Here is a 14,784-nt window from a genome sequence, read left to right as displayed (position 1 = left end):
CGTTTCAAGTGGGTTTTTAAAATATGATGTGACTGCAAGCGAACCACATATTATGACCTTTTTGTTAGTGCACAGCCGAAACTCAGCTTCTGTCTTTCCATTTTTTGGGATCTGCTTCACTATTTGGACGTTTTTCCCATCCAGCATTGCACATCTGAGCATTGGTGTGGCTTCTTCTGCAGACGTGGCAGATGATGGGCCAACCTGGCGGGTCTGATGGGTCATTGTCACTCATCCCCTCAGATGACTGACTTCCACCTAAAGAAACATGTATAGAGATACCACTACATTGATTAGGCCTACCAGTTGCAACTTAAAACCAACAGCATTCAAAAAACTCTTAACAACTCCCATAATATACACTAAAACACAGTTATTTATGTGTCACTTAAGCATTACCCAGGCATGGAGTCAATCCACCTTCAGTTGTGTCAACTCTCCATAATCCATATTGTGGAAATCTCACTTGTGATCCGCACGTTTCAGATGCTGAGTGCTGAATACGGAGCTGCCAGAGAAGAGGAGAAGAGGAGGGCCGAAGAGGGGGTGTATGGATGTGGTGAGGGAGGACATGCAGGTGGCTGGTGTGACAGAGGAAGACGCAGAGGACAGGAAGAGATGGAAACGGATGATCCGCTGTGGCGACCCCCTAACAGGAGCAGCCGAAAGTAATCCATATCGTAAAACGTTTTGTACAAAACAGATGAGAAACATTTAGCTTTAGAGTAAAGATCAGAATGAAAGAGTCTTAATTGATGCATGACTTGCTTTCTTAAAATCTATGATGAGTTTATTTATTTAGTTATTCATGTATTTATTACCTGAATATTATCATGACCATCCCCCGGCATAGAAAACACTGTAAAATGTTGTCCTTATCCTCAACAGGACTGTGCAAGCTATTTCCCTGACAACTATTAAGAGTGGCCACTATAAAACACCTCAGTGTAGCTATGCTAGAAATTAATCATATTTTGATTGCATATCTTCATCTTGGAGTCAGTTTTGCACCAAACACCAAAGCAGCTTCTTTCCTCGAGCTACTGGTCACGAGGAACAGAAATTAAATACAGTCCACAATGAGTGTGTTGCTGGACCCGGCACCACATGTCACATGCCTTTAGCCGTAGGCTGTGATTAGGCTAATTGTTGTACAGTTTTTTTCCCTACAGTTTAACCCTGGGGATAACAGTGTGTCTCATTTGAGAATAAAATGACATATTAAATATTGTGTTTTAAGTATTTCAAATACACAAATACAAGCTTTTAAAGGATTTTGTTACAAATTGCATCTTTTTTTCTGCCCTGCAAAATACAAATTACAAAATACTCAAAAGTATTTAAATACGTATTTTAAATACATTTAATTGAAATACTACCCATCTCTGACTAGGACCAACTGAACGATTGAGATCTCGGCTAAAAAACAAATACATTAATGTTCACAAATTATTCTTAAAATGATTTTGTTTCATGATTAAGATCAAGTCAGATTTTGTGACTTTGAATCGTGAAATTAAATTAGGCACTACACTTACGAGTCCATATTTCACTTGTTTTCTGTCTGCCAGATGATATGTCACTTTGTGGACAGACAGAATTTCAACTGCACGTGCTTCACAGTGTTCACCAACACCTTCAGGAACATGGATTAAATCTGTTCCCCTCAGTGTCTTGTAAATCTGGAGAGAGTGTCTAGACAGGACCCATGTATGGGAAGAAATATACACATCTATACTTACACACTGATAAGTGATGCCCAAGGCAGGTAACTGTTATGTGGAAAATGAAAGTTAGTGCTATCCTAACATTTTATAGTGGTCATTTGTATCGATGTGATTCAGCTGGCAAATACAGAGCGCTACATCCCAGCTCTAGGACAGGGTTGTTGTGCTTGTGTATTGTCTGAGGTAAAAAAAAAAGAAGAAAAAGAAAGAATACAAATTACATGTTTCCTCCACACAGAGGCGCTGTTGCTATATTACATGTTTCAAACATATTTACTGCTGTTGTCCCACATGAGTATTTTGATGAGCTGCTAAGCTTTGGGTTAGCGTCACCCTGGAGTCAAACATCTAATAGAATAGAATAGAATAGAATAGAATAGAATAGAATAGAGTTCCTTTTTTGTCATTGCACAACCAGTACAACAGAATTGAGCAGCAATTCTGATGGGGAAATCACACATAACGAACAGCAATTAAAAATAGAAAAGTGTTCAAAGTAGAGTAAACTAAATTTTATATATATATATATATCAACACGGATACAGGAAAACATATTTTAATGCATCGGGCCTGTACTGCTATGCATTAAAATCTTTTTTCCTGTATCCAGGTTGATAATCCGCTCCTCATTAGTCGAGCACTCAACACCATTGACGGTTTCGGAAGAAAAACGCTATATATATGCACACACACACACACACACACACACACACACACACACACACACACACACACACACACACACACACACACACACACACACACACACACACACACACACACACACACACACACACACACACACACACACACACACACACAAAGGTGCAGTTGGTATGCAGACATCTTCCAAAGGAATCTAATCGAGTGCAACTGGATAAAAGCACCAGCTACATCACTGTGATGTAATGTAATGTACTAATTCCTCCATAGAGGGCAGTGAGCAGCCGGTGATATTCTGGCTGGTGCTGATGACCCTCCGAGGGGCTCTCCTTCCTGCTGCTGAGAAGCTGGCATACCTTGCAGAGATACAGTAAGCCGGCACACTCTCGATGGAGCAGCGGTTTTCCTGAGGATGCTTAGGAAGTGGAGTTGCTGTTGTGCCTTCTTGACTACTGCGGTGGTGTTGGTAGTCCAGGAGAGATCTTAAGTCATGAGTACCCAGGAACCTGAAAACAGGGACCCTTTTCACACAGTCCCAGTTGATGTATAGTGGATTGGGGCCTGCACTGTTCTTCCAAAGTCTATCATGAGTTCTTCTGTTTTTGAGGAGTTCAGGATGAGATTCTTTTCTGAACACCATGCTGTCAGTCCTTGTCAGTCCTGTAGGCTCTCATCTCCTCCTTAGATAAGTCCAACCACAGTCGTGTCGTCCGCAAACTTGATGATGGTGTTGGTGGGATGGGTGGGGGCACAGTCATGAGTGGTAGACGGTGTAGAGGATGAGGCCCCAAACACAGCCCTGTGGGCAGCCGGTGCTGAGTGTAAGGGTGGAGGAGACGATAAGCCCATTAAGTATTTTATGGGTTAAAAGTAGGACGTTAAAGTCAGATCTAGCATGAACAAGGAGACAGGGAAAGGAGGCTAGAATCGGCATGATATGGTCAAACTTTTTTTAGTTAATATTCTAGCAGTAGTGTCATATCCAAGCAAGAGGGGCAAGATTGAGATGGTTTGGATATGTGTGGAGGAGAGATGCTGGGTTTATTGGGAGAAGGATGCTGAATATGGAGCTGCCAGGGAAGAGGAAAAGAGGAAGGCCAAAGAGGAGGTTTATGGATGTGCTGAGGGAGGACATGCAGGTGGCAGGTGTAACAGAGGAAGATGCAGAAGAGCTGAAGACATGGAAACGGATGATCCGCTGTGGTGACTCCTAACAGGAGCAGCTGAAAGTATTATTATTATTATTATTATTATCATTAGTAGTAGTAGTAGTAGTAGTAGTACTTCAAGTTTCATTAACTTAAACGCTTTTTTAACCTCTGGCAGTTTATCGCTTACCTTTGTACCATTTCAGGTTATTCACTGGACTTGAACTGCTTACATTTCAATTAAAAACTGAAAAAATGGGGGTGTTCAAAATCTTTTGACCGGTAGTGTGCACAGTAAAATAAGATTAAAAAAAGGCCTGGCAGGTAATTGTTGGTATTGAAATTACCAGTGAAACATCCTGCATTACAGAAATATGTATGGGCTTGTATAAAAAAATACTTAAATATATATTTATGTTCGATGTCCACAGATACAACTCTGATGTACCAATTAGTCAAAAGCATGTGACAAATCGGGAACCGAAGGTCAGCGACTCCTTCCTCACTGGCTGAGGCTGGGGTTATTATGGCAGAAACCACTGAGCTGCAGTAAGGCTGGTAGAAGGCCGAGGAAGTAAAACCACAGAGTTAAAGTCAAAAACAGCTGCACCAGCTGCCTACAGAGATCGAAAAAGTATTGTCCAAGATGGAGATGATTTTGGACAACGCTTCTGCTGATACCACCACTAGACTTTATTGGGTCAGCCCTACAACACAGCTGGCTTTTCTAAAGAGCACGTCAATCTGGTTTTGTCTGTAGAGGGACATACAAATATACACTATATGGACAAAAGTATTGGGACAGACCACTTAATCATTGAAATCAGATGTTTCAGTCCGACCCATTGCCACAGGTGTATAAAATCAAGCAGCTAGCCATGCAGTGCGCATTTACAGACATTTGGGAAAGAAGTGGTCATTCTGAAGAGCTCAGTGAATTCTTGTGTGGTACTGTCATAGGATGCCACCTTTGCAATAAGTCAATTCGTGAAATGTCTTCCCTGCTAGATATTCCACGGTCAACTGTAAGTGGTGTTATTGAAAACTGGAAGCGTTTAGGAACAACAGCAACTCAGCCATGAAGTGGCTGACCACGTGAAGTCACCCAGCGGGGTCAACCAGTGCTGAGGCGCATAGTGTGTAAAAGTTGCCAACTCTCTGTTGACTCAAGAACTGCAGAGTCCCAAACTTCCTCAGGAATTACTAACATCAGCACGAAAACTGCGCCGGGAGCTTCATGGAATGGGTTTCCATGGCCGAGCAGCTGCATGCAAGCCTTACATCACCAAGCACAATGCCAAGCGTATGATGTAGTGGTGTAAAGCATGCTGCCACTGGACTCTAGAGCAGTGGAAACATGTTCTGCGGAGTGATGAATCATGCTTCTCTGTCTGGCAGTCTGATGGACGAGTCTGGGTTTGGCGGATGCCAGGAGAACGTTACCTGCCTGACTGCATTGTGCCAACTGTAAAGTTTGGTGGAGGAGGGATGATGGTATGGGGTTGTTTTTCAGGGGTTGGACTAGGCCCCTTAGTTCCAGTGAAGGGCAATCTTATTGTTTCAGCATACCAAGACATGTTGGACAATTCTATGCTTCCACCTTTGTGGGAACAGTTTGGGGAGGGCCCTTTTCTGTTCCAGCATGACTGTGCCCCAGTGCACAAAGCAAGGTCCATTAAGACATAATTGGGTGAGTTTGGTGAGGAAGAACTTGACTGGCCCGCACAGAGTCCTGACCTCAATCCCATTGCACACCTTTGGGATGAGCTGGAACGGAGATTGTGAGCCAGGTCCTCTCATCCAACATCAGTGCCTGACCTCACAAACGCTGTTCTGGATGAATGGGCAAAAATTCCCACAGACACACTCCAAAATCTTGTGGAAAGCCTCGCCAGAAGAGTGGAAGATGTTATAGCTGCAAAAGGGGGGACCAACTCCATATTAATGCCTATGGATTTAGAATGAGATGTCATAAAAGCTCCTGTAGGTGTAATGGTCAGGTGTCCCAATACTTTTGTCCATATAAAGTGTATCTGCCAAGTACTGAATCGTTGGTTAGCTTTTGTTAAAAGTGTGTTATATGAGAAAAAGTAAATGGCTGGAGTGCCTGGATATGATATTACTCAGCATTTCCCACAGTGATAAAAACATCAGTTAGAAGATACAAAGTAGTCTGCTGGGTTTATTTATTGATTTGAGCCTAATTAGAAAGATCTGTTTCCTCTGGCATTTCCTTTTTGCTGATTTCCCCTCCACAAGAAACTATGCATCAGTAACATCTCCTCTCCCTTGATGCTATAAGGTGTATGATGAGAGAGGAGGAATCGGCAGTCTGGACCTCAGAAAATATTTAGCAAATACAGTCAGATGGACAGTCATATAGATAGATAGATAGATAGACAGATAGACAGACAGACAGATAGACAGACAGACAGACAGACAGATAGATAGCTAGATAGATAGATAGATAGATAGATAGATAGATAGATAGATAGATAGATAGATAGATAGATAGATAGATAGATAGATAGATAGACAGACAGATAGACAGACAGACAGACAGACAGATAGATAGATAGATAGATAGATAGATAGATAGATAGATAGATAGATAGATAGATAGATAGATAGATAGATAGATAGATAGATAGATAGATAGATAGATAGATAGATAGATAGATAGATAGATAGATAGATAGATAGATAGATAGATAGATAGATAGATAGATAGATAGATAGATAGATAGATAGATAGATAGATAGATAGATAGATAGATAGATAGATAGATAGATAGATAGATAGATAGATAGATTTTAAGAACTATATTGGCAAAGTGTACCTTCGGAGCTGGAGTAGATAAACAAAGCCAAGCTGTGACTTAACACAGATGGCCAACTGGTTCATCACATGACATTGGTATGGTGAGCAGATGACAGATCCACTCCCTGTGTGTTACTGGTGTTTACCAAATCAACATTTTTGGGGAATTTATTTAGAAGAAAGTATAAAATCCATCTCAAGGATTATGCAACTTGGCAAACAGTAGAATTACTGGCCCCATCAACGCACACAAACACTCACACACCAGATAATAGATTCCCTTTAGGAACTTTTGCTGGCTGTAGTCATGCAACCCTCTCCGGGTTAGACGGAGATATGTTTTTTATTATAAACTCAACAGTAACGAGGACAACATCCATCTCATTTAAAGATTGTCAAACATGGCAAATGCAGTAGAATTACTGACTCCCTCTTCACCTCTGATTCCCACCGTTGCGCGCGCGCGCGCGCACACGCACTCACACACACACACGATTATGTAATTACCCACCAGGAAGTTTCTTTCTAAGTGACTTAAAATGAAATGCTAGCACAGGGTTTCTCATTGCTCCCACTGCAGGGCCAAACACGACCAAGGTGGTCTTCTTCCTAGTATACACACATCTCCACTCCATTGTAGAGGGTTTGTCAACATTTCTAGACTTTTAAATATAATTACAGAGCATTTAATTCAAATTTTACTTCGCAAATTTAATTAGCAATAAATAAATAAATAAATAAATAAAAATGAAAAAAAATCCGGCAGCTCCGGAAGTGGCAAGCAAATGCCTTGCTGAAGACAGTTCAAACCACAGTAGCTCAGCTCTGCACTACCTGTAAGCACCACTAGATGGTGGTGTCCCCTGAAAGAATACCACCATGAGCATTTCGGCAAGTTTGGAGTTTAATGAAGTGTTGGTGAACAAAAGAGTAGTATTTCGTAAAAACATCGTCACATATTCAAAACCATTTGCATGAACAGATAATGGCTTTAAAACGTACGTTTTTATGTTCATACCACAGAAAACCATATGAAGGATGCCTTGGTAAGCCCTCCCAGACTGCACTACCCTCTTCAAACAATGCTGAGCCCCTGCCCCTAAAACACCTTGTGTTAAAAGAGTGAATTTGTACAATTTATAAGTGTCAAAGTCTATTCCGGGGGTCAGGGAGGGCTCAACGAGAGAAAAGGTCCCTCCAGCTGCAAGCCCTGCAAACAGATTATAAAGAAAAACCAACATAGAGAGTCTTAGAAAGGTGCCGGGCCTCCAGAACAGCTTGAACGCTCCTTGTCATATCTTCTACAAGTCTCTGAACTCTGCTGGAGGGATGGGCACCATTCTCCCAAAAAATGTTCCCTCATTTGGTGTTTCCATGATGGCGGTGGAGCGCGCTGTCTAAGACGTCGGTCCAACATCTCCCACAGGTGTTCAACTGGGTTGAGATCTGCTGACCGTGAAGGCCATAGCATGTGATTTTGCATCATTTTCCTCCTCATCAAGCCACCCAGGGGGCCCCCCCCCCCGTGCCCTGCGGACGGGGGCATCGTGGGCCTGGAAGAGACCACTCCCATCAGGATAGAAATGCTTCGTCATAGGATAAAGGGGATCACTCAGAATAACTTTGTATTGATCCGCAGGGACCCTTCTATCTAAGGTGACAGGAAACCCCCCCATCCAGCATAACAGCCCCCGGACCCCCTCACTCTAGGGGTCAAACATCCAGGTTTCTCCTTTAATATGTCACCTGTCTGTATGTGAGCTATAGCCGGCTCAAGCACACCCACTATCTTCTTCAAACAGTGCTGAGCCCCTGTCCATAAAACACCGAGTGTCGAAAGAGTGAATTGGTACCATCTAAGGATCAGACCCTGTTCCCGGGTCAGGGAGGGCCGAACGAGACAGAGAGAAAAGCTCTCCTTCAGCCGCAAAAGCATTGTTTGTGGCTGTCCATACGGTTCATGCTGTACATGGCCGCAGCATATAAACGCACCTTTCCCAGGGCTATGAATAACAACGGGTATTTAAAATAACGTGTGTCAGAGATCCAGGTAGGGCTCAGTGGTGAGTATTATTTTTTAATTTTTTTTAACAGCGTTTCAAATTTCAAATACAAACAAATAAAGTACAGAACAAGAGGTCTTGCTTGTTACCATCAAACACCAAAGACAGATGTACAGGTACAGGTCACTACACAGGGATTTGTTGCCTAATGAGAAAGAAGAGAGCACAAGAAAACTAATCAACAACAGTTTCCTTTAAGTAATAACCCCAATTTCTCCAGCATTCCCCCCCCCTTTGTCCTTCTGTAGACAGAGGGTCATCTTTTCAATGGAGCATATACAATTGACAATTCCAGTAAAAAGGGCCGTATTTGGAGGGTTTCTCTGCAGCCAAACATTTGGTGAGTATTCATGAGATAATCTCATATTCTTAATAATCACTGGCGGAATTGGAAGCTTAGGAAAATGTCATGTGTATTTTTGTTTTAGGTGCTGCAGCTGGTGTGCTGCAGTGTCCACCTCTTGGTCCTGTTGCAGCTCTCTGCACAAACAGCAGAGGATTTCTTCATTTTGGAGCCACTTTTCTGCAATGTAATGTCAGAAGCCATTTGGAGCATCGCTTCCTGTTATGGATCGGGCCAGGTACTGAAGGAGTGGACACAGAGACTGTGAGTCAGCAGGTTGGTGGGATTACTCTGCCTCTGCCTGGTCTGTGCACAATACACCTGTTTTTCCAAACATAACACATACATAATACATAATAGCTGGTGTGGAATTTGATTGATTGATTGATTGATTGATTGATTTTTACCCCCCCTTTTTTTTCTCCCCAATTGTACCTGGCCAATTACCCCACTCTTTCGAGCTAACCCGGTCGCTGCTCCACCCCCTCTGCCGATCCGGGGGAGGGGGGGGGCTGCAGACTACCACGTGTCTCCTCCGATACATGTGGAGTCGCCAGCCATTTCTTTTCACCCGACAGTGAGGAGTTTCACCAGGTGGGATTACAGGTGGGATGTGGGATTACAGGTGGGAGGTGGGATTACATCAAGGATCGGCTCTTAGCCCTTTCTTGTTTGCAATGGTGATGGACAGGTTGACGGACAAGATCAGGCAGGAGTCTCCATGGACGATGATGTTCGCGGATGACATTGTGATCTGTAGCGAGAGTAGGGTGCAGGTCGAGGAGAGCCTGGAGAGGTGGAGGTATGCACTAGAGAGAAGAGGAATGAAAGTCAGTAGGAGCAAGACGGAATACCTATGCGTGAATGAGAGAGAGGACAGTGGAATGGTCAGGATGCAAGGAGTGGAGGTGACAAAGGCATCTGAGTTTAAATACTTGGGGTCAACTGTCCAAAGTAACGGGGAGTGCAGTAGAGAGGTGAAAAAGAGAGTGCAGGCAGGTTGGAGTGGGTGGAGAAGTGTGTCAGGAGTGATTTGCGACAGAAGGGTACCAGCAAGAGTTAAAGGGAAAGTTTACAAGATGGTTGTGAGACCAGCTATGTTATATGGTTTGGAGACAGTGGCACTGACGAAAAGACAGGAGGCGGAGCTGGAGGTGGCAGAGTTGAAGATGCTAAGATTTTCACTGGGAGTAACGAAGAAGGACAGGATTAGGAACGAGTTTATTAGAGGGACCGCTCAGGTTGGACGGTTTGGAGACAAAGCAAGAGAGGCAAGATTGAGATGGCTTGGACATGTGTGGAGGAGAGATGCTGAGTATATTGGGAGAAGGATGCTGAATATGGAGCTGCCAGGGAAGAGGAGAAGAGGAAGGCCAAAGAGGAGGTTTATGGATGTGGTGAGGGAAGACATGCAGGTGGCTGATGTGACAGAGGAAGACGCAGAAGACAGGAAGAAATGGAAACGGATGATCCGCTGTGGCGACCCCTAACGGGAGCAGCCGAAAGTAGTAGTAGTAGTAGTAGTGAGGAGTTTCACCAGGGGGACGTAGCACGTGGGACGATCACGCTATTCCACCCCAGTTCCACCTCCCCCCTGAACAGGCGCCCCGACCGACCAGAGGAGGCGCTAGTGCAGCGACAAGGAGACATACCCACATACGGCTTCCCACCCGCAGACACGGCCAATTGTGTCTGTAGGGACGTCCGACCAAGCTGGAGGTAACACGGGGTTTCGAACCGAAGATTCCTGTGTTGGGAATTTGATTTATAAAGTCCAACTAAAGACTCTAATTACCTGTCAACTACAGTCAATTCTGTAATAAAAAAAAAACTCTAACCCAGCAGCCATATCCACATGTACCCTGGCTCTGCCAAATGACGGAAGCTAAGCAGGTGTGGGCTTGGCTAATACTTGAATGGGAGACCACCCGCAAAAATGAGTTGCTGCCGAAAGTGGTGTTGGTGGGCCAGTAGGGGTCAGTCTTCCCTCTGGTCCTAATAAAAACAACAATACATCAAATCCCAATGCCCCAGTGCAGTGAGGGGGGCACTGTGCTGCAGGAGATGCCGTCCTTTGGATGAGACGTTAAACCGAGGTCCTGACTCACTGTGGTCATTAAAGGTCCCATGGCACTTATCACAAAAAGTAGGGGGTTCCCCGGTGTCCTGGCAAAATTCCCAACCCGGCTCTCTCCACCTGGCCACCTAATCACCCCCCCCCACGTAATTGGCTCTATGATTCCTCCCTCTCCACCTCAAGCTGATGTGTGGTGAGTGTTCTGGTGCAAAATGGCTGCCGTGCAACACCCAGGTGGTGCTACACATTGGTGGTGGTTGAAGTGAGTTACCCCCTTCAACGTGAAACACTTCGGGTGTCTAGAAAAAACACCATATACATGTAATTATTATCATTATTATTATTATTATTATTTCTTTCGTGTTTCCTGTTTTACATCTAGTAGAGCCGGGTCCAAACTATGGACCTGAGGCACTATAGGGCAGATGTCACTTGATTGACAGTACCCGTCGTAATATGTGGGCTCTTCCGAGGCGGGCGATCTTCTCGACTGCATGGATGTTGATGTTGCCTGGGACACGGTTGGCTCTCCCTTGTTGGTTCTGGTTATTATTATAATTATTATTATTAACCAGACAATTATTATTATTAACCAAAATATAAATACATGTAGACTTATGCTGGATATGTGGGAGGAGTTTTTGACCCCTTATTTTAAAAAGGTGCTAAAGCTAAAGCTAAGGTATTTACTTGTTTACAGTTATAGCACGGTCATCTTCACGATCAAGGATACACAATTTACTAGAAAAATCCATTTTAAAATTGACACTGTCTCCACAAACTCATAATAACCATTACCATTATATATACTACTGGAATGGGTACTCATGTAAACAACATTTTGAAATTCGGAATTACAAGTTTGAAATGACAGCATTTGGCAAATAGAATTTTACTAATATTTATATTTTAATACAGAGCAGGCAAAATGTTACATTGTGTTTTCCAAAGAGCCATGGCTGCAAATGAAGACAGAGGGATTAATTACATGTGTCCAATGCCATTGGCCATTTAAACATTGTCTGTCATAACAGTAGTTCTACTGGGGCTTCCTCAACATCCTGGATGACGTAGTAAATTACTTTGACTGCACCCAAAACCCACTTTTCAGCTACCGGTTGCTCAAAAAAAGTGAAAATGACAAAGCAGTGCAGCAAACATTTCATCACTGACACCAAAGTTAGCAATTTATTCTGCATGTCCACAGCACACCTTATTGCACACGTACACACATTCTGATCATGCCCACAGACACACAAACACACAATTCTCTTATCACATTCATTATTATCAATAAATAAATTATCTTGAGCAAATCCATTGTGACTGATCTTAAACAGACTGAAAAAAAGAAAAAATCTTCAGGCAGGCTAATATGTTCACATACCTTGATATTTTACTATTGGCCCATGCCATGAATGAATCAGATACAACTTCCTAAAAACTTGGATTTGAGCTGAAGTGAGCTAATGTAAACAGTAATTATTGTTCACGTGCACAAACTCATTAACATAATACTCGAGTATCCCAAAAATGACTTGAATATTGACGTACATGTAAGCACACCTTAACTTTGGGCACAAGAGTCGAGCTACGGTAAACAGTCATGCCTGTTTAGAAATAATATAAAAAGACAAAAATCACTCATATATAGAAAATAAGAACAGGCAAGACCCCTTACAAAATATTTTTTCATTTTCATGCAACAACAAAGGTTCATCTCATGTGCACACTGTGGTACCACAGAAAGGAATAAAAGCACAACCCTTTTATATTATTCGTCAATATTTTGTGTTTTTTTAAACAATGGGCAGCTTGTTTTTCTTCATATATATTTTCTGCTGCAAATGGTTCCTGCTCTTACCATCTGTGTCTGGCTAGGCCTAATATGACCTGGCAGAGGTAGCAATCAGTTCATCTACAATCTGCTTCTTGAAAATTGTGTGTGTGTGTGTGTGTGTGTGTGTGTGTGTGTGTGTGTGTGTGTGTGTGTGTGTGTGTGTGTGTGTGTGTGTGTGTGCATCAGGTCCAAACCATGTTTTCAATAACCATTTTCTCAAATGTCTCCTATCCACGTTTTTACTTGGAATTAAGAAATTTGGTTTTGTGAAATTTGGCACACCGGTTATTAAACAACGTTTCAACCTGCTTGTGTTTTGCTGTGCCATGAAATCCTAAATTCTCTACCTAGCTACATCTCGCGAGCTCAGTTTGAAACGAGAGGTGGGGTGGGTGGGAAGTGCAGAACGGTGCCGATTTTCAATTTACAAGCATTTAAGCCCTCAGACAAGTTCGCAAAATCTACCATAGAGGCAGGGCTGCCAACTTGCTGAAATGGAAATAAGGAACGCCAGTGGTGGTGGTGGTGGTTTAAAATCGCCAGTGGGGCAAAGTGAGCACATCAAGTTGAGAGGGGGCTGCAATACTAACAAGGAGTTCTAGGTGATCACCTCTCACAATAGTGCAGCGCAACATTCTTTGTCACGCGTTCCCCTCTAAAACCCCACGCCTGAAGCTCTAGCTTGTCCTCATCCTCTTCGTCTCCATCTCTCTCTCCATCTTCATACATACTGGGCTCCTCAACAGAGGTCTCCAGGTTCAGATCGTAGCTGCTGAGTGTCTGCACTTCACTGTATTCATAAATAGTGGGGAGGCTGCTGCGTAAGCCAAAGCGGCGGCGCAGGGCTACCAGCAGGGGCTGTGGCACAGTGAAAATATCCACGTTGTTGCCTAGGTCCACCCAGGCCAAGCTGGGGAACTTCTTTGGTTCCTTCACTGCCTCCATCAAGTCTTTCAGGATGGCCACTGTTAAACGGTTTCCATTGACTGCTAGCATTGTCAGTTTAGGCAGGCGACTGAGGGAGGGCAGCAGCAGCCGCAGGTTCTCGTCTTGCAGCTCGGTGAAGCTCAGGTCTACAGCAGACACCGCGTCGCTGCTGCTCTGGAGGTAGTAGGTAACACGGTGGATGTCTTGGCCTGAAAGAGGGATCCCGGATAGGTTGACCACATCGCTTGACAGTTTTTTCTTTAAAGTTGTTTTTAAACTGTTGGAGAGAACAGACAGAAATATTTAGGACATCTTCACAAGTTTGATATTGTTTCTCTTGAGCACCAAATACATTGTTTGTTTGTTTTGTTTCCCCCCCCTTTTTTCTCCCCAACTGTACATGGCCAACTACCCCATTCTTCTGAGCCGTCCCAGTTGCTGCTCTACCCCCCTCTGCTGATCCGAGGAGGGCTGCAGACTACCACATGCCTCCTCCGATACATGTGGAGTCGCCAGCTGCTTCTTTTCACCTGACAGTGAGCAGTGTTGGGGGGGGGGGGTTACTTTTAAAAGGTATTCCGCTACAGATTACAGAATACATGTCATGAAATGTAATTGGTAACGTATTCCGTTAGATTACTCAATGTGCGTTATCCATCCATTAACCAGACCGCTTATCCTGCTCTCAGAGTCGCGGGGATGCTTGTGTAACAGTATATGTAGCATTCACACAATACTATTTACTTGAGTAGACTATTTTGTTTCTTCTATTGTATCAACTGGCTGAATGCATTTGAGTAACCCGGCACCCCGACCGACCAGAGGAGGCGCTAGTGCAGCGACCAGGACACATACCCACATCCGGGTTCCCACCCGCAGACACGGCCAATTGTGTCTGTAGGGACACCCGACCAAGCCAGAGGTGACACGGGGATTCGAACCGGCGATCCCCGTGTTGGTAGGCAACGGAATAGACCGCTACGCCACCCCACCAAATACGTTGTTATTGTGAAAGATAGTACAGCTCGGATGACTGTTCATTCGTTGCAGTTTCCCATAAGTGTCTAAAGACAAATGAGCTTTCCTCAATGAGCCTGTGTTTATTGATCTACGAGACTGTGGAACAGGAAACTGTGGATGTTAATCAATACGCTCAAATTGCTCCACGTGTAATG

General features: G+C 43.7%; 1 protein-coding gene across 1 annotated transcript in view; it reads right to left on the bottom strand.

Annotated features, from left to right (window-relative positions):
* Positions 1 to 11,755: 11,755 nt before the first annotated feature.
* The window catches only part of lrrc75bb (leucine rich repeat containing 75Bb), a 54,470-nt gene continuing 51,441 nt past the window's right edge, over positions 11,756 to 14,784 (bottom strand). Inside the window, exon 4 of the mRNA XM_056290974.1 lies at positions 11,756 to 13,886. Within this exon, the coding sequence (XP_056146949.1) occupies positions 13,289 to 13,886 (598 nt within the window). The 3' untranslated portion in view covers positions 11,756 to 13,288. The remainder of the gene's footprint in view (positions 13,887 to 14,784) is intronic.

Source organism: Lampris incognitus, chromosome 12 (assembly GCF_029633865.1).
Source record: "Lampris incognitus isolate fLamInc1 chromosome 12, fLamInc1.hap2, whole genome shotgun sequence".
Lineage (NCBI taxonomy): Eukaryota > Metazoa > Chordata > Actinopteri > Lampriformes > Lampridae > Lampris > Lampris incognitus.
Note: the sequence above shows the minus strand (reverse complement) of the source record. Positions and strands in the feature narration are given on the sequence as shown.